Source organism: Phaethon aethereus (assembly GCF_964289735.1).
Source record: "Phaethon aethereus genome assembly, chromosome: 6".
NCBI classification, from domain to species: domain Eukaryota; kingdom Metazoa; phylum Chordata; class Aves; order Phaethontiformes; family Phaethontidae; genus Phaethon; species Phaethon aethereus.
The window spans coordinates 27,418,908-27,444,102 of record NC_138580.1 but is presented as its reverse complement, the minus strand read 5'-3'; the positions used below and the strand labels follow the sequence as shown (position 1 = coordinate 27,444,102).

At 36.1% G+C, this 25,195-nt stretch overlaps 2 protein-coding genes across 2 annotated transcripts in view; one reads left to right on the top strand and one right to left on the bottom strand.

Annotated features, from left to right (window-relative positions):
• Nucleotides 1-16,279, top strand: part of CERKL (CERK like autophagy regulator) — a gene marked incomplete at both ends in the record, with an annotated part of 58,080 nt that extends 41,801 nt beyond the window's left edge. Inside the window, 9 exons of the mRNA XM_082001278.1 lie at nt 2,236-2,378; nt 8,558-8,632; nt 10,050-10,227; nt 10,539-10,607; nt 10,948-10,976; nt 11,061-11,169; nt 13,937-14,033; nt 15,247-15,422; nt 16,198-16,279. Coding sequence (XP_081857404.1) covers nt 2,236-2,378; nt 8,558-8,632; nt 10,050-10,227; nt 10,539-10,607; nt 10,948-10,976; nt 11,061-11,169; nt 13,937-14,033; nt 15,247-15,422; nt 16,198-16,279 — 958 coding nt within the window. The remainder of the gene's footprint in view (nt 1-2,235; nt 2,379-8,557; nt 8,633-10,049; nt 10,228-10,538; nt 10,608-10,947; nt 10,977-11,060; nt 11,170-13,936; nt 14,034-15,246; nt 15,423-16,197) is intronic.
• Nucleotides 16,280-20,173: 3,894 nt separating this feature from the next.
• The window catches only part of ITGA4 (integrin subunit alpha 4), a gene marked incomplete at both ends in the record, with an annotated part of 36,400 nt that continues 31,378 nt past the window's right edge, over nt 20,174-25,195 (bottom strand). The window contains 8 exons of the mRNA XM_082001816.1: nt 20,174-20,266; nt 21,103-21,222; nt 21,436-21,534; nt 22,044-22,163; nt 23,173-23,292; nt 23,569-23,676; nt 24,271-24,361; nt 24,931-25,017. Coding sequence (XP_081857942.1) covers nt 20,174-20,266; nt 21,103-21,222; nt 21,436-21,534; nt 22,044-22,163; nt 23,173-23,292; nt 23,569-23,676; nt 24,271-24,361; nt 24,931-25,017 — 838 coding nt within the window. The remainder of the gene's footprint in view (nt 20,267-21,102; nt 21,223-21,435; nt 21,535-22,043; nt 22,164-23,172; nt 23,293-23,568; nt 23,677-24,270; nt 24,362-24,930; nt 25,018-25,195) is intronic.

The window sequence follows — 25,195 nt, the reverse complement described above, 5'->3', positions numbered from 1 at the left end:
TTTGGCGTGGACTGAAGGCTCTGCCTGCATGCATTGGTCTGCTGCTCTCACTCAGCTCGTGCTTTTCAAGTGTTGACTATTTCAGGTGGCCTGAAAGCTAATTCAAATAAAAATGTATGAAGGGCGAGACACAACAGTCTTTTATTCATTACAGTAGGTAAGCAGTATAGCAACATAAAATTTCTGATCTTGAATTTCTCTCTAAGAGATTTATGGTTCCTTACATGTTAAACAGCATGTGAAGCATATTGAAGCTTATGATTTGCAGTAGTAAATTGGAGTTCGTATCTCAGCACTTTCTGTAAGCAATATTGCTATGTTTTAATTCTTTGTCAAAGCTGTTTGTTTCTATGTATAATTTCTTTTCTCTGATTTCTCCAGTTCCCACTCTGTTTTGCAAGATCATAGGCATATGTCATGTATCTCATATACTCCACCTTTTTTTTTTTGCTTACCGGCACTGGAAACTTAGGTACTTTGCCAACTTGGCAGTGTGTTGGTTTTTTTCCCTGCCTTGCAGCCAAGCCTTGGTGACAAATAGAGAAAGCGCATTTGTGATGCTGCTACCTCAGCTGCATTTTCTTGTTTGTACACTGGCAGAAATACACAATATACATGCATGTATTTCTTCTCTAATTAGGAGCCTAAGGTATCATGGATATTGTTTAGAGTAGCCCAGGTTAGTCAGACTTTAGTGAATATTTGATAAGAAACTTGTCTCTGATGGTTAGGCAGATGTTTCTTCCTCTAGGAAGCCTCCTTCAAGGTCTTAGTCAGATCTGTTTGCTCAAGACTTTCTACTCCTTAGGCATAGCAGGTTCTCGCTGATTAGCTTTGGAATCCCTGGTCCCTGGCGGTATCTCTATTTCCAGCCAAAACAGCAACTCTTGATGATTAATGCAAAATTAATAAAAAATAAAGTTAGCAACATTTTTATTTTATTCCTTGGACTCTTCATCTGTTTCCAGTAACAACAAACACAGCCCTTCAAATCATAAGAAAATATATCTGTTTTCAAATGTTTTAATAGCCAGAAGACAATCCACATAAGTCTTTCCAGGTCTACAGTTTATCACACTGTGAAGATTAACTGGTTTTGCTGCTGTGGCAGAAACTTTTAAGACTAGGAATAAACCAATCTAAACCAAAACTGAGACAAAAGACAGGAGATGACTTCTGACTCCAAGCAGGAAGAAAATGTGCTCCAAATTTTTGCTATATACTTCTTTTTTCTTTAGATGTGGGCAGTGTTTAGCTAGATAAAGGAAACATTCCTAAAAATTTTGCAATTAAAAAATAGCTAGAAAATGATAACAGGAGCTGAGGAAAAGTGTTAAAGGAGCTGAAATAATTTAATTTAAACAATAACATAATGAGTATTTTCTTATAAAGAGCTTACCATTTTTATCTGGTTGAATTATTGGACATAGTTTCACAACTGGGTTCATATAGATATGGGAAAAAAAGGTATTTTAAGTCAGTGCCTCCTAAAGTAAGTCTAGCATTTATATTGTAAATGCTTGGAGTGTACTATTACTATTTTTATTGTTAAAATGTGTTTGCCTTAAAAACATTTACCTTTCAAACGTTACTAATTTGGAGAATCATTTTAATAGTTACTTAAATAAACAAAAACAGAAAAAGAAAAAAAAAAAGACATTTGCTGTAACAGAGCTTGTACAGACAAATGCATTCCTCTGTTTAGCCACAGCAGGTGGGAGTTTAATTACATGCTCCAGAAGCAGTGATTAAGTACCTTCATGCAAAGGATTCCTGGCACTAGGGTTTCATACCTTGCTAAATCTCTAAACTGCCTGCACAATGTGTGGAATTAGCCGTTTTCAAGTATTTTTAATTTTATTGCAATATTTGGTGAGTTGTTATTACAAGGGCAATTAAAAGACATTGGAGTGCTTGTGTGGACCAGCATTGAAAGATTTAAAGAACTTTTCCACTGAGGCACTTGAGTGTGTGCTTAACTCTTCCATCTGATCGGTTCACATGCATAATGTGTGATAAGGCAATACTCTGTAACTTGTTAAATACATTTACTCCTACTCAGGTAGAAGAAAGCAGAAGTAAGGATGTTTTTATCTTTTAGTTAACATTCACTGAAAGAATTTTTTTTATTATTTGAAATATTATGCAGATGGCGTGTGATAGCTGCCTTCCACTTGTTGGCTCAGCTATGCAAGAGTTTAATTTTAACCGTTCAGCATTTTTGTTTTGTAATAGGGTAGTTTGTGTTGGTGGAGACGGATCTGTCAGTGAAGTTGCTCATGGTCTACTACTTAAAGCCCAGATAGATGCTGGAAAAGACACAGATTATATACCAACACCTGTCAGAGCACCGGTTCCTCTTGGAGTAATACCAGCAGGTGAGGTACTGTTACATTTTGTCAATCATCTGTTTTAAGTCCCTCTGGCATGTTTTACAGTTTTGGCTACTAAAGGCAGTTCTTCGTGCTAAAGCTTCAGTTACTTAGGGGAGCTATTGAATAAATGTCCTAAATTAGTGATTTAGATTGATTACAAATGACTAGATTTTAAATCATTATGGTAATTTATAGTAATGGCACAGATGAGCTCTTTGCCTAAAGGAAGAAGCTCAGGAAGAAGAAAGCTAAAATTATTTCCAGTTGATCCATGCAAAGATCAAGTTTTACTCTTATTTGCTGCCAGAAATGATGCCAATGTAAAACTTTGTTTTCTAGAATTTCCATAAGCCATGCTGTTTTGCTTCTCTCTCCAGTTTTCTTGGCAGGATTCTCAGTTTGATTCATGTTTAGAGTCTATTTTTAAATGATGTCCCAGGAGTACATGTTGTGGATTTTATATATATATATATATATATATATATATATATATATATATATATATAAAAAAAAAACTGTGCACACAAACTGCTTTCTCTCTCCTTTACAGAACTGGAAATGTATGCATCTCTCTTGAAAAATCCTCTCGCTTCTTTATTAACTTGTACTTGCATCTTGTGGTGTGGGGTGTGTTGGTAGGTTGGGTTTTTTTTGGGGGGTGGTGGTGTCCTTTCTCCTCCCAGTTTTTGTATTTGCCCTTCTTGGAGTATAGCTTGGGCCAGGCCAGGAGGCTTAGCTAGAATTAGTACAGGCAGGGTTGATTCTGGACTGGTACACGAATCACTTATCTTTAAAAGAGGAGGGGGTATTTCTGCATGGACACTACCCTCTGGTGTGGATGTTGATGTGACTACTTGATGTAATTTCCTGGAGGTTTTTAATTAGTAAGGAAAAAATTCCTGTTGATAGGTGAACAGCAAATTGTTTTCAGTTTTTTACAAAAAAAGGAGCAAGTTGCTTCTGAACTGAGCAAGCAGGTTTTAAGTGCTCTGGCTTGCTTTGCACTTCTAAAAGCAGCATTAAGACAGGGACTAGTTGCTTGTAAAAACGCAAGATTACACTAGCTTTTTACAAGTTAAAAAAAACTTGGAAAAGTATTGGTAAAAGATACAGTAATCTCGAAGACATGAAGCCAATGAATTCTAGTACAGCAGCTGGAATATCGCTTATCAGTTCAGTTGCTGTGAATATCTTGATGGTGTTGAGACGGAATCTCTCCAGCACTTGACTCCATGCTGCTTGACTGTGCTTAGGTCACTGTGCCTCATCATTATTAGTGCTTATTCTCTTCAGTTTAAGACAAATACGTCATGATCAAAAAGGATTTGTAAACCCGAAGGAATACTGTACATCTTGTTACACAGAATGCCGTAGACTTTGTTTAAAAGAGAGTGAGAACAATTTGTAGAATGGTAGTGTGAGAAACTCCTTAATAGGTTCTTAAAAATTGTCTATAGCTTATTTTTTCTCCATATTACTGATAGTCCAAGAAGTAGTCAGTTTAGGAAACAAAAGTATGACACTTGTGTATATGAAGATGATGGAACTCAGTGGTCAATTAATTCTCTTTTTTCACCCTCAGAAATCCATTGTACCAAATTATTAGGATTCTCCAGCTGAGTAAAACCAGAAACTGTGTTACGGGATAGCATTATTTGAGTGGCTTAAAATCTGGTTTTAACCTCTATGATAAGTAGCTAAGAGAGCATTTTGAAGTCTCAGCCAACTTGATGAGAGGGAGCTGCTCTTGAAACAGTTTACCTCCTGAAGAGAAAAGTCCAGAGGGGAGTGTGTTTTTACTCAAATACTCTACTGCGCTGCCTCATTCTGGTCCAAATGAAATGGATGAGATGTGGGGAAGCCTGCAGTTGTACTGCTGGCCATTAGCAAGAGAGTTTGTTGCTATGGGAACTACTGCCGAGGAACTGTACGGAGGGGGAATGGGAGAAAGGGGAGGGGGAATGGGAGAAAGGGGAGGGAGAACTGGAAGGACATTAAAAAAGCTCTCCAGTTGTTACAGAGTAAGAGACAATCTATATCTGATGACTGGGAACCTTTTGGTCCTAAATGGTTCATTTAAATAAATCAATGATTTCCAATTAATTCAGAAAATAAAATATTACTGAGGAACTGTTAATTTCTGTGATATTTCAGGCAAAGAACCAAAATGTTGGTGCAGTTTTCATCAGAATTTTAGCTATGCTTGACTAGGAAGTCATTACATCACATTTATCTGTTTGGATGGGGGAGACATTAACAGCCTTATGAATATTCATGTTGTCTGGTTAATTAAGTTAATTGTACTGCAGAAGTGCTTGCACTTCCAAGGACAATTTTTTTCTCTACAGTTTCTATTTGGTACCTTCATCAGTCATGCTTTACATGACCTGCAGATACTTTGTCCTTACTGTGATGCTTTTGCACGTTTTGTAAGGAGGAGGTTGTAGGAAGTTGGTTGTAATGTCAGGAAAATGGATTAATATTTTGAACAGAATTATATTTTTTGAATAATAAAATCCTCTTTGTTTCTGTTTAAAAAAAATGTTGGTGACAGAGATGCTGTCATGGAGTTGTATGGATAAAACCTTTTTACAGTAAATTGAGTAGTTGGAATGAGATCTGAAAATGTGACTTATTAATCTGTGAGGGGTGCAAGCCCACACATGAGCATCAAAGAAGGCTACTAGTCTCTGAAGTAATACGATAGTGTTCGGGGAAACCATCTTGTTATTGGTAAATAATATTCCGAGCTTACAAAGGGGAGGAGAAGGTTTAGATGACTTGGGAATATGAATAATGGCATTAAAACCACTATTACTGAATCACCACTCACATCAGCAAAGCTTATATTCTAATATTTTTTTGTATGATAACTATTGTTTTGGTTCTGTTTATAAGCTTTTTCTTTTGTGTGGCATCCTGCTTGTATAGGACCTAGGTAATGAGACGCATTATCCAGTCATTACTGGGATCAAAATGCTGTTACGCATGTATTAAAAGTTGGTTTAGAGAAGGAGATGGTACTTGCTACTGCAAAACTGTGCACGTTCTAGATCTTCAACTTGTGGAAGGGTGGATGCGTTACTTATGTTTTTGAACACAGGCAGAACTTGTTTTAGTTTCCCAGGAGTCATGAAAGGGTGGGGTTTTGCCTTGTTGACTTCTGCAAATGTTAATGACCTCCACAGATTTAAGAGAAGGATGGAATTACTTGTGCCTATCCTGTTTAGTAAGAATGAGATTTAACTGTCCTTAAAGTCAGCATGAAGATTGGTATTGACTTCAGCTGTGGTCATTTGTGATCTTGCTGCCATCTGTATTGATAAATTACTTAAATGAGGAATCCCAGTTTTAAGACGTACCAAGCCTGATCTTAAAAGTGTATTCTGCGTTGTGCTGTTTTATTCGCTTGATCTTTAGTGACAAAGAAAAATATTTTTTTCAGAATACCAACTTCCCTGTTGTCAATTTACAGGAAACAAACATCATTTGCATGACTTGTAATGATCTGCTCTTTGTGTGTAGGATTTCCTTTGTTTTGGAGAGGTTCCCATATAAGTTGATAAGAGTTGGTAAAATTTGATTGAAGGAAATATTTGTGTATTTTTGAGCTACTTCTTTAGCTAGCTTCACTGACTAAGCAGAATTAGCTGAATCTAGAGGGTAAATGTCATAAGTAATTCAAACTTGAAATGGTGTGGGGCATATACTTGTATTATTCTGTGAAGAATTGCTTTGTAGGACAAACCTAATTTTTTTGTCTCTGATTTTTTCTTATAGAACTGTATTTTATGTTCACTGAATTGAAAACCAGTATTTTGCGTCGTAAATGATACACAGAGCTACATTTTTGCCCTTTTTTATGTGTATTGTACATAGGAAAGTTCAAATTACTTTCAGTTGAGTTGTTGGATATAGTTATTGGATATAAATGATTGAAATTTGTAATATTCTTAATAAACTGGACTTCCTGTTAGTGTATGTAGAGAGACTTTCTTTTGCGAGAAAAAAGCGGACTTGCATTGAGCTTTTGAAGTTGTCAGTTTATTCTTCTTTCAAAGTACTTCATAATCCCAATTTGCTGGTTTTATTTAAACATTACTTTTTTTACAAAAAGGAGCAAGAAATTAATAGTATAGTCACCTATAAAATTCTGAGAAATATGTGAATGAAATGACTTTTTTTTTTTTAAATTGTTCAAAGAATAAAACTACATAACCAGATTTCTTCCATGTAATGCTGGAGATATAAACTTCAAAGAATGTTTTGTATCTGTTATCTTAATAGATGTACCTCACTTACTTTCTTCACATACTAGGAACCCTAAGAGCTTTACTCAGAGCTTCTCTCTGATGTTATGAAGGCTTCCCATGAGGTTTTGAGTATTCTGAATTAATTTCAGAGACTAAGGTGCTCTAAGAATGTAACAGGTGCTCTGTGAGACACTGAGATACAATTCCCAGTTATTTTACAAGTTCTTCTTTGGAGAAATTCTTGAAAAAAATCGAAGCATATACTCCTGAGTAAGGACAACAAGATGCCTTTAGAGTTTTGTAACTATGTAAATCAGTCTTTCCAAATGTAGTTGTTGTTTTATTTTTTCTACCACTAACGTGACATCAAAGCTTGCAGAATTTTGGGATGAACATAATTTTTCCGTCGGGTACACGATGCTTTTAAGTGCTTATTTAAATATTGAGTACCACTTGTTTGAAATGTGATAGTCTTTTCCTTTCCTCTCTTCTCTCCCTCACTTTTGAAAGACAAGTTTAAATGCTTCCAAAAAACTTAAGGCAGATTTAGCATCCAGAATTGTCTATTGTTGCTGTAACATATTAAATAATTCAAGCAACAAGAAAATGATTTGAAAACCTAACTGAACTCACTCCTTTATGGAATGTTAGGTTCTCAACTGTTCTTTTGTAATTTTTGTTATTTTAATCTGTTATTGAATTATTTGTCCCTTAATCGGTGATATAAAGAAGCTTAATATTCTGCCTGCTTGGTGGCAGGCCCTGGTTCTTTGTTTTTGCAGAAGTGAATCCTATGGCCCTGCTGCTTGGCTAAGAAATGCCAGAGGTGTGATCAATGAGAAGAATCAACTTGGAATTCTGTTAAAAGTATACCCATTTAGAAGAGATGCAACCATTCCTTGTTCAGGATTTTTAAAATAAACTGCTGTTTAAAAGTCAGCTGGTACACAGATACACAATGTCCTATACATTAAAGCAGAAGGGCAAAATTTATGTGTATATCCATGTTTCTTACACAGGTAAAGTGACTTGACATATCAGTCACCACCAAACATGGGTCTCTAGAACCATGCTGTTTTCTTTTACAAACTGATAGCTAGTTTTCCACTCTCTCTTCCAACTCCATGCTCACATTGCTAGTTCTTGACTTTTTTTCTATTTACCAGCTGATTTACTACTCATTCCCTTGTTTCAAAAGAATTAATCTCTTCTATCCAGTGGCTAGTAGTACAACTGGTCTGACAATGTCCAGGCAATGACAAAGAGAAGTTAGATGGGTCAATTTTAATGCACTGAATGCAAGTCAACAATTTGTCAGACGCGTCACATTTTATGTTCTTTGTGGTTTTCAGCCACTAATGCGTTTTCATATATAAAGCTGATGTGCAGTAATTAATTTTATTCACTACTGCTTCTAAGAATCTAAAATGTAGCCTGCAAGAGGCACAGCAGCTTAGACTATATCTAGTAGGATTTTGTCTGGGAAACACACAGTTTTACACTGGCTGGGTATTATATTATTTTTCCAACTTAAAAATATTCCCCAAATATATCTTATTAGATAATCTGCCTTCTAGTACAGTTCCTCAGTACAGCACTTTTAGGGTGATTGTTTAAAAAAAAAAAAGGGGGGGAAAGGGGGGCAATTGTTGTAGAGCTTCCTGCCCTACCACAACCGTTGGTTTTTATGGCACTTTATGAATGAATTTGCAGAGGGGATTTTATAGACCTCTGGAAGTTTTAATGGTTTTAACTTGTAGTATTCAGCATTTCTGCTGTTACCAAGACACAGTAATTTGTGGGGAGGCTTTCTTTTTTTGAAAATGCAGTAAATGTCTCAGTTTCTTAATTCAAAAAATGCTCTATATATTTTTTCTTGCCATTCTGTATCGCTTTTATTTTTACAATAGTTTGTGTTTGCTTTTACAGGTACTACTAATATTTTGGCCCACACTCTCTATGGTATTAAGCATGCAGTGACTGCAGCATTGCACATTGTAATGGGTAAATATTTTTACATATGTTATCAGATTTTAAATAATGAAGCAGCATTTAGAATTTTGCCATAACCAGTGTTTTAGTAAAGGCGTACCATTATGCTATATCACTGTTAACCCAATTGATTTTATCCTGATTTATAGTGTACTGGAAAGGTTATGATTCTTCAAGTATAGTTTAGTAGCAAAGGTTGTGGACCTTATCTTCTGGTAACTAAAATCTGCCACGGAATAATGTCTGGTTTTGGCATTCATGCCCTGCTACTGATGGTCTTTTAATTCAAAAAGTAACCTTTTCCAGACTTGATTGTGTGAATAGCATTAATCTGTGTGTGATGTTATGCAATGATTGGTTGCATAATCACTTGATTATTTTAATTTAATGTACCTGGTGAAGACAATAGGAAAATATACAATATTTCAGCTTGAAGTGGTTAAGATTGGACTTTTTAGGAAAGTGTTGTCATATTTCTCAGAAAGTATCATTCATCTTTTTAGCTCCATGTGCATTTCTGTTAAATACTAGCAATTTCCATAAGAAAGCTTTATTAGTAGAAAAAAGTGTATCAGTTGCCATATGGTCTGCACAATAAATAGGTTTTTGAATGTGATAATGTAGTTATGCTAAAAGGAAAATCCAGGTTGCTAGTGCAAACCTTATTTTCAGGTCTTATGAGATAAGAGTATCAGCATTGCTCAACTAAGTATTTGCTCTCAAAGCAATTTTTCTTTAGGATATTTTCTTTTTTTAATTAAAAAAAAGAGTAATGGGGAAGGTCAATCCTGAATATCTATTTCCTAGGCCTTGCAGTCAGCAGTGGAAGAGCCTTTGCTCTATTTCTTACATAGTAATACAGTAATACACAAGCCTTTACAGGCAAAATCTGTCTCTTTAAAATCGGAGACACGCAATCTAATGGAAAGCACCCAGGTTCTATTACAGAAAAAAATTATATACCCTATCTTGAAGAGAATTAGACATCTAAATTCTATAACTGTAAACATAAATACATTTATAACATATCTTTAAGAGCTCCCATCTCTCTTCCACTACCATGTTCAGTCATTACAAATATTTCATGAAATGGTTGCAAATATTTATGTAGCAATATTACATTTTCTTTGATATTAATTGTTGAAAATTTGAAGAGAATTAGGAGTCAGAGCCTTTGCAGCCTAATGAAGTAGCTGAATTTTTGCCATAATGTCTGAACGTTGTTCTCTGAAATGACTACTTTATATTATAGAGTCTTAATTATATCTAGATTGATTCTGGTTTCCATTAGTAATACTTGACTTCCTAAAGAGAGGAGACTGGAGGTTTTTTCTACAGCTAAATTAGGTGAAAAAGAAATGGTAAGCTATATTCTGTTTGAAATACAGATATTATTTGTAATTTCTGATCTTTATCTTTGAAATTTCAGGACATATTCAACCAGTAGATGTCTGTACTTTCAGTACTCCAAGCAAGCTTTTGCGGTTTGGGTTCTCAGCTATGTTTGGTTTTGGTGCAAGGACTCTAGCTTTGGCTGAAAAGTACCGTTGGATGCCCTCCAACCAGCGGAAGGATTTTGCTTTTATCAAAACACTGGCAGATCTCAAGTATGCCATGAGCTGTTATATTTTTTTCTAGTATTCTGTTATGTATTTCCTAGTTATATTTTTCTAGTATTCTAGTATTATGAGGAAAATGCACTAATTAATGTGGTAAACATATAGACAACAGTAGGTATCTTGACTTCTTAATTGCAGACAGATTTAACTCAGATGTGATGTATATCCCTCTTACAAGTTAAAGAGGAGATAAATTCTGTATATCCAGCATTTCCTTAAAATCATCTTAACTTGGATAAAAGTCTGTCTAGCAGTCAGAATATTGGTTTACATGATAGTAAGTATCACTACTTTTCTAGGCCAGAGGAATGTGAATTATCATTTCTACCTCTACAAATTCCACAGGAAGACTCTCATGAGAATGATGGGTAAGTAAAATTGAGTTAAACAATTCCAAAGCTACAAAAATATGTGTCTTTGAAGATAGATTTGTACAGAGTCTTAATTTTGTTCAAATTTGATCATCAGGTAAAACAATCTTTAAAAAAAGATATTTATTTTGACAACTGCAAACTGAACACTTTGTAAAATGTTCCCTATAGACCATAGAGGATTTGTTACAAAGCAGTCTTCCACTCAGTATTACTGGTTTGTTCAGTTCCATTAATCCATTTTTCCATTGAGACTTACTTTTTTCCTAAAGTAGATGTTATTTCACTGTGCTAAATGACTTTAAATTATTTTACCTACATGTTTCCACTGTTTTAGAAAGAAGAAAGAGAACATTAAAAAAAAGGGTGAGTTTTTGCTTTTGTGATTATTTAAAAGTGAACTGTGGCTGGTTAAACCAGAGTAATATAGATTTGCTCTGTTATATTTAGGTAGCAAGGATCAATGGCACAAAATTCAGGGTCACTTCCTGAATGTGAGCATTATGGCAATCCCTTGTCTGTGTTCAATGGCACCAAGAGGCTTGGCACCTAATACGAGGTCAGTAGGGGTTTAGAGAATTAGTCATGTCTATAAATTCTGACATCTTACCTTAAGACCTTGGCTTTTCCGAGAATATGAGCCTGTGTTTAGGTAGTCTAGACCCTCTGGAATGGGGGAGGGAGCATGTACTGCAGCAGACTTGGTAATCCCAGGAATTGTAATCAGTTTTTGGATCAGGCAAATAAGGTCAAGTAGTCTAACTAGAGTAATGAGTGGATAATTGCTGTGATTAAATTAGTTGGCAAGTCTGACTTAAGTAGTAGTCATCGAGCAGTCATCTGTCATAGGATTTGGCTCTATGTAGAAACTTCATTCTTGGATTTTATTTTATTTTTTTCAAATATAAAGGTGCCCCTCCTCTTCTGTTTTATAGCCAGCAAAAATGAAGTATGAATCTTTCTCCTGTTAAGAACTGAAATTCACACTTTTCTTCTGTCTTTTTTTTTTTTTTATTACACCCCCCCCCCCCAATTTGGGAAAATGTAGCTTCTACATGCTCTCTCAAAAAAGAATGCAGAAAATCGTGTGTCTGTCTGTGTGTATATCTGTAAAAACCCCCACCACTCGGGAACGTTTATGGAATGAGTCTGTTTTGTTTCATTTCATTGTCATTAGGTGAAAACAGATGTGCCTAAGAATCGATCGGATATTTTTCTTCAAAATTACTGTCTGATGTGGTAGAATGTGACTTCTTGGAAACAATGTAGAAACAAATGTTTTTGATGAAACTCTTACTGAGAAGTTTTCTTTGCTACAGGGGTCCTGCTATGTATCATATACCTCAGGACAGTGCCCTGATGCTGTCCCCTCTTACAGCTTACTCTGTTCGGCATTTAGTGTGTTATATACCAGTCTGTAGAAAAATTCTGACAAGAACTGAAGAAATTAGTCTTGCTTTCTCTTTCCATCTGTCCTGGCACCTGTTTCTCAGTGGCAGAGCATTTTGTGACAACTCCATGCAATTATTGCAGGTTTGAATGAGCCTGTTTCTCCCACAGTGTAGTTGCTCAGTGGATCCCCCTACCCTTTCATGTAAGAACACCCTTTTTTTTCCCCCCTCTCTTTTTTAAAAATAATCTTAGGAGGGCAGTCAGGAAGAGTAGACCCTTCAGACAGGTGCTTTGTTTCTCATTGTGAATAGCATCTTGACTTTAAGGCTTTTTAACACAGGAAACCAAACGTTGCACTAATTTTTAGAGACTCAAGACTCATTATGGAAGCATCAGATAAACTGAGCTAGGTTTCTGCACTCTGTCTTACTTTGCGCATGATGTTTTTGCCACGTGAAGCCATTTGAAGTGGAATGATAGCTTTGACTGCTGCCTGTAGCTCTAGTTATACTAGTCTAAATTTGCAGAAACATGTCAAGATACCTTCAGCTGTCTGTGCTGTGTGAGCCATGTGGGACATTTGTTTCTCACAGCATAGGTGGTGTGCTTTGCTGCAGATTGGACTTCCAAGAGAATTAATGAGAATTATTAGCCATCTCTGAAGATAAAAGTCCACAGTGCCAAATGCATTGCCCAGTAGCCTGCTGTGCCCTTTTATTGCAGCAAATATGATGAGACAACTGTTTCAATTTCACCCTTACTGTTTTCCAAATCAGCAAAGTAATGCTATGCCAGCTGGCTTCTTTAATGGTTATGTAAAAATTATCTTCCTAGATTGTGCTGTATCATAGTCTGAGAACATTCCTGATGTAGTTGTTCAGTAGCCAGAGAACTATGAGTGGGGAGAAATCTGTGGTGGTAGGCCTCAAGTAATTTTTTTTTAAACATTCTTAACCTATTTTCAAAGTATACATGCTGAATAAATAAGTATATATATGAATGCATATATATTCAGAAGATATGAAATACATCAGCTCTATATAGAATACAATCTCAGCAGCGATTGTCACGTTCATTGGATACTCTTGTTGAACATTGATTTGTCTCTATAACTTAAATGGGACTTAGGCATGATTGCATTGAGATTCAGGATGTTAGCTTCTGCAACGAGGTACAGTTGCATTAAGGAATCTGCGAATTGATACTAGCTCATTGTCTGACACAAATTCTCAAAGATGCTAAAATATCAGTGGTGGCTGGATACTTAGGACAATTCAGTATCTGCACTGTAGGGTCTCGTCTTCATTAATATGACTGTTTCATCTTGTACGAAATTCCCTCAGTTTTTAACTTTTATGTGCTTTGTGAAATGTGTAAGGAGAACTGTACTGAGAACTGCTAAGAGAGTTTGAACAGTGGCATAGTTGAAGATCAGGACCTTTGCTAGGGCAGCATGAGTGCTAAGGGAGGAGGTGAATGAACCCATCTGCACTGGGTTGTATGACGGGGATGTGCTTGCATGCATCATGGGAATGGCTTCTTGGCAAAGCTCTGCCTCACAACATTTATGGTAATCATTATACTTTGCTGGAGAGAAAAGCAAAAAGATAAATTTGTGATCCCCAATGTTTAAAAACCATCTGTTAAGCAGAAAAGCATTTAAAAAAAATTATATGTTCAATAAATTATGGGTATCGATAAGGGAGCACAATTTTATTATTACAGTGTATGTTATATCGATGCTAAATAACCTCAATTGCATAGTTTATATTGATCTACGGAGTTGGGGGTGGATGGCAAAAGATTTAAAAAAACGTTGGACTATTCTATTAATGTACTTTTTTTTTTTTTTAATCTAGATTATTGAAAAGCATGTTAAACTTCCAAATTAATGAATTGGGGGGGGGGACACACTAAATTGGTTTGCTTTTCAGGTTGAATAATGGAAGCATGGCTCTTATTGTTGTACAAGATACTTCTCGAACAGAGTTTGTAAAACATCTGAAAAGATATGCCAGCATAAAAAATCAGGTACTGTTAATTTCTTTCTGGTGATTATAAAAAGAACAGTTAATCATGAAGGTAGACGTGCTGAAAGAGTTAATGTTAGCATCCTCATAAGGAGACTTAGCTTCTTGTCAGAATACATTAGCCCCCTTTTTATCTGATTTTTTTTTTTTTTTTTAAATCACTAGACTAATACCGATTAGCCTATTTCAGCCCATCTGTTGTGGTTTAAATTGTATTTGTGTTGTACCATAGGTTTATGGGTGTAAAGCCCTTTCACCACAATAAAGGAAATGCATGCTGTGTTTAAATTTTGTGTAGTACACAGATCAAGAATGCAGACTGGGAGGGGGGCATCATGCAACTGTCAGAAATAGTCCATAATTTCAGCAGATCACTGCATATTATGCTGGTAGCATTGGATTATGACCATTGAGTTTTAGCAGGTATGCGTTCCATCTAGTTGTGAATGTTTGCAGAATTGCATTTCAGAATTGTGGCCATTATTCTGTCTTTGAAGCGAAAAATGAAGCATACACACACAGTGCCTTATTGCCATCCTGAATACCCGATGCACGGCCTAAGCACACTGGTTCTCATTCAGATGTTTCGGGATTATGTGAAATCACTTTTACAAGTAGGTTTAGGTTTGAATTTGTCCACAGTCAGAGAGTTTGGGGGCGAGGTGGATGACAATTCCGTGTGACAGCACTAATAGTTGCATTTAGGAAATACTTTATGTTTTCCAGTTATGCTTTTGGAGGAAGGCTTTTCTCTCTCCTTTTGTAGTTAGAAATTAGAAAAGATATGGACCCTCCTTTGAACTTAAGATGACCGTTTACTAGAAGTCTAACCAGCCTCCTTTAGGACAGGATTACTGGTAAGGATGAACAGAGCACAGGAAAAAAAGGCACTTGGCCTTTCACATATCCTGAAAGCATGTGCCATTTTGGCGTGTGCAAAATATACCACCTTACCTGTAGATTGAGCAAGTCCGATATGGGAATGCAAATGGAACACTACCATTTTTTCTGAGGCACTATTTAAGATAAAAATAGCATGTTAATCTATAAATGCTAGCTGGAATATATAATACCTCACGTGGTCAAAGCTTGAGTTAAGTGTTCCCATTTACTTAAGAATAAAAAAAGCAAGCTTTTTAATTTCAAGTAATCCAGTTTGTTGCTAAGCCACCACCTATATCTTTCATCTTAATATATATCTGTGTTTGGTTTAGTTCAATTTTCCCTTTGTTGAGACCTACACAGTTCAAGAAGTAAAAGTACAACCAACACTTAAAAGTGGGCTTGATGCCAAAGAAAATACGTATTTGAATGCTGCTGCTGCAGAAGGAAATTACCCTTGGAATATAGACGGAGACTTAATGGAAGAAGCATCAGAAGTTCATGTTAGGTAAGGCTAAGTATTATGTTCATGGACTGTATACCTGTAACAGATCAGTACTGCGATCTTAAAATGTATTACATCTCTATATAATACAGATGACACCAGAACTGGGTGTTGTAAATGCTCTAAAAATAGTACTGTTGTGCACTGCACGGCCTGGCCCTTTTGCTGTGGTTTGGGCCTCTGCCCTGTTGCCTTGTGCCCATCTTTGGAAAGGTTTGTTATGACCCATATTGTCTTTCCTTTCTGGAAAAGGAGCTTCCAGCTCCACTTACCTTCTTTCTGCCTGTTACTTTACCCTTCTGGATAGATGTGTATAAAGGTCTTTGACTCCTGGGAGGAGCTTCTTTTGGGATAAGGATTCCTGCTTGGAAAGCAGTGTGTGTAAGGTTAATAAAAACACATAGTTCTTCAGTTGTGGGAATCTCAGTGCTGCTTGAGAATAGTCTCCATATCTAGGATCCAAGAAAGAGACTATGAATACATAGGGAAATAGGAGGATTATCAGTGGAATTAAATGGGTGGTGCCTCTTTCTCTGCAATGCACACAGGATTAGTTGAAGGCACACAGCTCACACTAGTCTAAAATAAAAGGCAGATCATGTTATAGGATATATACTTCTAAAGATGACGTTCTAGGAATTGTCAAAATGTAATTCACCCAATTTTATTCCATATAGCAGTTCATACGTATTTGTTCTCGCCGCCACATCCCCAGAAAGTGGCACAGCTATTGTAAGAGTTAATGAAATTGATAAAGTTTGACTTCCTCACTTCACAGGGTGCATCCTCAACTTATTAATCTCTATGGAGTGAACACTGAGGACCTGGAGGCTTCCCAAGCAACCTGCAATTGCATATAGAAGGGACACACTGCAAGTTCTGCAGCAAAGAACCCTTTTCTCACCTCTACACACAGCTTTCCAAGGTCCCTGTCTGTCAGTCGCTGAATTCAGTTTTTGTAACAGAAGCTTAACTGGGGTGTTTGTAGTATTTCTGGGTTTCAGTTCTCATCGTCATACAGTTTTATCAGGTTGTATTGAACTGTAAAGAAAACTGTTAGGCTTAACAAGAAAAAATGAAAACCAATTACATTGGTCTCTTTATAAATTTGGGATTTGAGAAGTATCCATCAAATAGAAGTATCTCATACTGTGTTTATTGCAAAAGCTAGAGTGAGTAAGTTTTAAAGAAAAAAAAAATTCTTCTAAGTCTGCTGCCGCTATCCATGTTGTCAGGTAACTCAGTTCAAATAGAGCTGGTGAGTGGAGGTATGGTACTGCCTCATGCTGGAGGATGGTAGCAAAGTATGATTTATTTTTTTATCAAATACTTCCATTTCTAGTTATCATTTTTAATGTTGCCTTAATGTGTTTGCTTTCAAATTGTTTCTAGTCAAACAGTAATACAAAATAATCTGCTGCTGTCTTATATGGCTTTTCTTTGTTGAAATGTATTTTAAAGACTACTCTTTGTACAAAGTAAGTATTTTAAAATATCTTCCTGAGCCTAGAACAATATTCAGCAGTTTTTGTTGTTGCTGCTGAGAATAAAGTTATGGTAAATAACTTAGAGTTGACTTCAAATTATGTTTGTGCCCTATAAGGAAGTTATAAAAATGTATTAATTTGCTCTTTTTGTAACTTATTAAATATTTAATACAATTATTTGAGATGATAATAAAGTAAGACTATATTCTTTATGGAAATTAGCTTTCTCTGAGCTGGTGAAAAGTAGCAGACCAACAAGTTTGTCTGCTGGCAGGATGATGAATAATGGTATGAAAGCTGCATGGTCTGGTGACTAGAATGACTTGCTTCACGTTCTTTCTTCAGGAAGCAGTTGAGTATAATGTGAAATCCAGTCCTTCAAGATTTTGTTAAATCAAAGGCCTAAGCCTTTACGTGGGATCTACAGCCACTATATTTTATTTGATTTCAAATACTACTTTTGAAAAATTCTTACCTGTGATAAATACGTAAGACAAAGTAGTACAGCAGATGATTGTCTCCTAAGAACAAGCTGTTAACTTGTTGGAAATCTCATGCTATTTCTGCAGAGAAACCTGGCCAGTAGTAAAGGCCGAATTCATAGACCATGAAATGCCTGCTTTGTAGGCAATTCATTATTATAGGAATTGTAGACCTGGTTCCGCCCTTTGCATGGGAGTTAGCAGCTGCAGAGCGTGGTCATGGTCACAGCATCCTTTGGGCTGGATGGGGCCCCAGCCCAACCTCCTGCTCAGAGCTTCATCCAGTCAGGCCTTGAGACCTCCAAGGATGGAGACATCACCACCTCTCTGCACCCCTCGTTCAATGCCTGGCTGTCCTCATGAGGAGAATGTTTTCCCCAGCTCCAGTTGGAACTTCTCATTTCAGTTTATACCCATTGTCTCAGTCACGGTGAGTAGTCTCCAGTTAAACTACTATCATTGATACTATATCACATCAAATATTTTTAACCTCTTAGACAACTTTAGGAAGTTTAGTTTGAATTGTCTTAAGAGGGAGATTCCAGCTACATGTAGATTTGTTTTTATTACATAACTGGAAATGTAACAAAATAATTGAACTTGCAGGAGAAACAGCATTCATGTGCTTAACTTATTTGGGTTCTTTTTAATAAAATGAAATAGAGCAATACTTTATAACCCTGCCACCATCAGGACATTGTATATTCATTTTTTGTCACTCTGGTTTATAAAAGCTAACTGAACTTTGCTTCATACCCTAAGAATGGGCAGCCAACTTTTAAGTGTTGATAATAAAATCTAAATAGGAAGTATACAATTTCCAAGGCAATGTTATCACATGTACTGACTTATGTAAACAATTTCAAAGATAAATAAAATGCTCTAGTTTCACCTTAGTAAAAAGAAGCATGTCAATGCTTCTTCCCGTATTCAAGGTATATTTTTCACAATATGCTGTAGTATCAAACTGATTTCTGTTCAAAGATATTTTAGTTCAAGTGCAAAAATTCACTAAAGCCCTTTGGAAGATAAGCATTTTGTGTATGTTTTCATAGACTTGCAGGAAAATATTTGATTTTTCACATACTTTATTTTGATTTTTTTTAAAAATAGATACACATTCATTTGTCCTTACACTGCAGAAGATTTGAGAGAGAAAATTTAGTTTAGTGATCTACATCTTTGGCATCAAATGAAGTGAAAGAAAATTACAAAATGGTCCCAAATACCTTTAGGATCTGTGGACAATGTGGCTTTTACAGCACCAAACACTCCATTAGCAAAAGTGCTTGCTGAAGGCACTGGGTATTGCTTTTGAGTCTCAGGCATCATGAGTCCTGGATGATGGTGCAGCTTCCAAGTGTGTGTACGTGTTACGTTCATTTCTCCTTGCAGCTCAGAAAGACATCAAAGGCATAGCAAGAAAGGCCATATTGCATAACTAATAATTAAGTTATTGAAGAAGTTGTACATTCTCCAGTTGTACTGGGGAGCAAAGTTGTTTTTTTTTCCCCTGGATTGTACTATTTCATCAAAGCTAGGTGGCAGTGCAAACTTATCTAGCTGAAGAAACTTCCTGTAGTAGCAGAGCAGTGGTTTGAACCATGTTTCTATTCAGTCATTTGCCTTTCTGCTGAGTGGCTTCTGAGGATGGTATTTCCCTGACACCTTCACAAGAACCCAGGCTAGCTCTCCAAATGACCTCCTTAAGTACTTTCAGGTGGCACATCTAAAGATAAAATTTGGCCCAGTAAGGTTGGCATTTGGAGTCTTTTGGGTATGTGTTTCTCTGTTTTGTCATCATGTGAAACCTTTTTTTCTTTCAGGTCCTGGAAGAATGCCAGTACTAAATACTACTATGCTAAGTACTATAGAAAAATCTTCAAATAAATAAAAATAAATACTTGCTTTAAAAATACTTGCTTTAAAAAACCCCACATAGAAATATTTAATTGGAGAAGTCCAAAACATCATGGCAGCAATATCTGAGAAAGGATGAAACAACTAATCCTGTCTTGCTTGCAAGTACCATGTTAAAGATGGCTACAAATGATGGTCTCCAGCACCTTACTCTTTCTACAGCTGAGAGAGGATTCTGTGCTGCATCTCCAGCCTGCCCCACAGAATTCCCTGCTCTCAATCCACCTTTGACCTTCCTGGTTCTGGCTTGCCTGGGTGTCTAAGTCTCTGCAGTGTTGGGGCTGTGCCTGTGAAGTCAAAGCTTACGAGGCTGCATTCAGAAGCCCAAGAGAGCTTCCTACAGCTGTTTTCTACATCCGTGCACTCTACTTACAGTCCTTCTATTGGTTTAAGCTAACTTACCCTTGTAAAACTGCCAAAGCAAGATGAGGGAGGAGTTCTTCTTAAATGTCTAATCAAAAGATTATTGAAACTTGAAAATGAATAGAATAACTCAACTCATGCTAATGTGTTTGACATCTTATTTTCCAGGACTGGCCAAACATTATTACTTCCTAGAAGTTCTTCTTTCTGGTAAGTAATTCCTCTGTTTATCTTTAGTGTTCTTCTGTCTGTTTGAAACCGGAGATATATATATGGCATTTCAAATACTACTGTGAGACTTCAAAACAAACGGTTTTACCTTTTTCATATTGGAAAAAGAACAGTACTCTAAGGTGTAGTCCTCCATACAGTTCAAGGAAATAAAGTGTATTTTGTAAAAGCAAGTGAGCTCAAGACCAGTTTTCTTGTCACTGATGTTTCTCCTGGGAATTAACCTGAATCTTAAATTCTTCCTTTTAAAATCAAGTGTTTATTTGCCATCTTAGTCATCTTTGTTCCCGCTTGTAAAACTCCAGCTGTCTCTTCTGTTCTTGTCTTGAGGGACTGGTTTGTATTGCCTTTTGAAAAAGCCAATCTGAAATACATAATTTTGGAATCTGTTGTTAGCAAATCTAAACCATAAAAGATGAACTAAAATAAAAAGCATATATATGGTGTTTATGAACGATGGTATTTGCCATTGCTTTGTCATACCAAGTAATCAAGTGTTACTCATCAATCAAAAAAGCACGTTTGCTTTTTCTTTACTTTTTGGGAGGCTAATACTCTCCTGCAAGGAGTAAGGACGTGGGGGCTTGTGAACTGTAACAGTCCACAGAATCCAGTACTTTTTAAAATGTGAAATGGTAATAACACTTTCTTGTTAAATGTCTGTCTTTTCTACACTTCCCTGGGAAAAACAATGGATGGAGAAAGTCTGCACGTAGGTAAAGAAGTTAACAATCTCCTAATTGCTTGTCAGAGAAGCTGAATCTTTCATAGTTTTCTTTTTTCACTTCTGCACAATTTTTTTTAGCGTTTATGTTGCAGTTTAAAATCTTAAACATTTCATTCTGGCAGGAAGCTATGTTGTAGACTATTAGTCATCGTGTGTCAAAGCGACATTAAATGTGGAGCACCATCTGATATCATTAAATTGTATAAATCATTTGCAAACATGAGATGGCATATAAAACATGGGAAGGGGTTTTTGGTGTTGAATAAAAGAAAATGTAAAATACACAGAAGATAAAATGAAGGAAAATGGAGATGTATTTTGAAAGAACACAAGTTACAGAAGAAATTATGTTTCTTTAGAAAGGACAGATTGTAAAATATTATTTATCCTTTAGCCTGCATTAACAGATCCAGAGACACACCAACACTGTGAGTTCCTGACTTGAGAACAACCGAGAAATACTGAAAACTTACCTTCCATAATATAAATGAAAGAAGCAAAAATAAGGTAACACCAACTATTAAGCCTATTCCAATAATTAGCACAGTAACATGGTATTTTGGCTTTTGGTGGTGCACTCCTTCCAAATAGACCTGGAAAGCAGAAAATAAGTTTAGTGCTAACCGATTCCCCCCCCCCCTGCTAAGAGGCACTAAAACAAACTAGGAAAATTTATTACATTCTTAAGTAATTAACCCTATAGTCATTGCCCACGTATAGATATGTATAGAATTCCACAATTTCAGTTGCTGTTGGTTTTTCTACTTTTAACAAGTTAATGAATTTGTGATAAAGAGAATTCTTACATATGCAACTTGCTTATCCTTGTGTAGCTCAATAACTTTTGCATTTTTTTCTGGTGAGGCCATTGCTCTTACTTCAAACTTCAATGCTGATGCATCATCCTGATTTAAAAAAAAAAAATTAAATCCTATCTTTTAAAAAATAACTTCAGCACATTAATTCCTACCCAACAAAAATGGTAATGCAGCTGCTCACAGAAACAGAATCTCACACAAACACACAATGGTGCCTTTTCTGATCACAAAACAAATTAGTACCAGAAGCTGGAATGAAGCCCAGTTGGATTTTACTTAAGACCACATCTATGCTGCTTTTCTTCGAAAAGTACAATTATGAGTTGAAATTAAATCCCAATCCTCCATAACCCAGCTAAAATAGGCAAAGCAATACATAGTATAAAATAAAGTGATAATCTAAAATACATATTTTTCAGTGGTTTTCATTTTTCATGTGTCACCTTGAGTCTTAGCACTGAAAACACAACATAAAATAGGTTAACACCTAAAAGATTTGGATTTAATCATACTGTTTGCAAAAATATATCAATACCGAGAATATTGCAAATATGTCTTGATGTATTCCCCTCAAGTACGAAAAATTCATGTGTTACCATTTCTAAAAGTGAAGGAGTAGCCTCCAGATGCAACTGAACAGTTACTTCTTTTCCACTTTCCATGTTTCCAAGCTTGCAATATATTTGTAAGCAAAGGCTGTCATTTTTCATGCAGTACTGTTAGAAGAGAGGGAAAGGTTAAAACTTAAGTTTATCAATTTATCATCTTAGTATTAAAGACATTCAGGAACAGAATAAAACAAAAAGATCCATGTTTGTTCTTGAAAAGTCAAGGTGTAACTCTACGTTGTCATCCATCACTGTACAAGGGATCAGCCTAGTTATTATTGAAGACAACAGGTAGTTGTTTTTAAAAATTCAATTTTTTTTAGACTGAAAAATAACAGTTGTCATAATTTGTTTGTTTTTCTTTTTAAGGGTTATTTCAAATTAGCTTTTATCAAGAGTGATAAATGACAATGACTAGATAATATACATTATAACTGATTGATCCTTACGCTTGTACACTGACAGCTAGCACCATTTCACTCAGCTTTGGAGAAGAGAAAAAAACCTGTACATGATTATATTCTTTGTCCAAGACTGCAATGCCCAAGTTCTCATTTGATACTCTAGTGCAGGCTGCCTCTCAATCATTGATGTTCCTTGTAACATGCTTTAAACTTAAAGTCCCAAATTAACGTATTTTAAAATGTCCAGCTTCTTTTAAGATGGAAGTATTAAACAAAATTGTACTTTAGCAAACACAAGTTGCAGGGGACAGATTTCTATGAGAACAAGCCCTCAGAAATGTGACACTACATTTACATTTGATGGCACTTTTTTGATGTGGAAAAGGCAATGAATATTTGATCTGCATACTTCATGTAATTAAAATCATTTTTTATTTGTCACTGAATTTCATCTGCTGTTCAGTTTGCCCACTCATTCAGTTACGTAACCCTTTAGCAGTTCTTCGTAGGTGACTGCTGACTGCAGTGACATGTCATTAATCAGCTTTCTCATCTCAGTTCTCACCTCTGTCAGTAAAGTCACTTATGACTACACTGAACTTATCACTGGTCCCACCACAAATCCTTGGAAGACCTCATTACATAAGATATACCGTTGTCTTAAGGCTCATTCATACAGTCATTTATTTCCCACAGATGCCGACAGACCTTACCATTTGTCTCTTAGCAGGCTTTGAAAAGAAAGTGACAATATCCTTTAATATGTTTTCATTTTTTTCTGCTGCACTACAGTTTCTGGGATATCTATTATAAGAGCACTGTCCAGCTGTTGTCTGGAAATAAAAATAACATCATCACTGTTAGAATTTAACATTGGCTAATAACCAGAGTACAGATTTCTGAAAGGCAAGAAGCTCAAAAGGAATGTAAATTTTACTTCCAGAATTCTAAAACACATGGGGCTGAAGACCATCCCATTCTTGTTCATTCTGCTTCACCACAGCTAGCAAATTGAACACATACTTAGTATCTCATTTTGCTATGCTCTGCTTCGCTTTTTCATAGAGTTCATATAGCTAGTAAAACTATAGTAAGTAACCTGTGCTTACCTTGATATCCAATGTGTTGAATAATTTGAAGTCATTGGGTGGAAAAGCATTAGGTATCATTATCTCTAAGTTTGTATTTGGAGACATGCTTGGTCCTGCACTGATAACCTTGTGGGAAAGAATGTTACACTTTTAAAGCTTTCAGTCATGGTAGTGGATTCTGCTAGAGGTTGTAACATTTTGCTTAATTCATTCTACAGGCTTACTGAACCCTTCACTTCTCTGAACCCAGTGAGTAAGTAGTGCTAATCTGCAATGACTACCCTGAGGTCATACAGACTGCCTTCCGGGAGAATGTGCAAAAGGAACTAGGGGAGATTATGTCTAACTCCTGCTTTTAATCCATTGGAGACAAATCTGATACCTATACATGCTCTTCTAAGAAGCTCCTGGTTCCTTTTGCTTACTATACGATAATTCCTTTTAAAGTGTTTCTTGATGGGAGAAGTGGCAAGTAAGAACTGCTCTACCACTTTCAATCCTGCTGTGCTAAGTATTTTTTCTCTGACCATTCAGTGGAAGTGTTCAAAGAGAGATTAACAGCCACTTCCCATCACTAATGTACAAAAGTCACTCAACCATGCCCCTGTACTCTTTAAAAAGTTCCCTCAGTGACTCTGCAGACTGTCACTAGATACACCGGAAATCTAAGCATTAACCTTCAAAACAAGGATAACATGTTTACAAGGAAAAAAGTCTTACGTGGAAAGTGAAGTTGATACTCTCCTTCATACACGTAACTGGTGAATCTTTCTCATCTGTTCCATAAACAAACGAAGCTGGTGATACAAATCTACAATGGTTTAGAAGTTGTTCATTAATAGAATTGCTATGTATCGTTAGGAAAACTTTTTGCTCCATGCTATCTCCAGTAAGATTGGTTCTAATATCCGAGGTTGTGTTTAAGTAAATCTAGGAACACTGTGTAGAAGTCCTCTACCTTGGTACTCTTTGCTTTTAAAAAGGCAGATGAATCAGAAAACATCATAAATCCTCATCCAAAACTTACGCTCCATGAATGCCCCACAACAAACCCAGAATATGGCGAATGTTAAGCAAGGAATGTGCAGATCTGCTGTGCTCTTATTAAATACCCGTTTCTATAAAAAATATTACAGTTCTTAAAAAATATTTGCCTGTTAAGAGGCAAGTTTGAGGCACTATATAAATATCATTGGTCTCATCTCACAGTAGTGGGAACAAAATCTTAGAAGTGTGTGGGTCAGACCCCAGGATAGCTGTGCCATCTCATTCCCAGGATTCTTCAGCTACATCACACTTCTGCTTAAAACCTTTGCAAATTTAAAATAGAAACAAGACAACAGTTCTATGGATGTGCAGGCATAGCAACAGCTGACTTACCCATGAGCATTTAACTCAATCTCATATTTTAGAGGTACAGCTAAAGTTAGCATGTTATCCAGCAACATGTTTCCATCTTCATTTTTACTATAAAAACACAATGAGAGAAAAATGAGTACCGATGCTATGCATTATTTCTACAAACAAATACTAAACAGACCCTTCTGCTTATTAAAAAAAAAATATTTAATTTATAACATGTCAGGCAGTAAAAAAAAAAGACCATTTTATACAGGCAGAAACCTGCTCAGTATTTAAATATCTA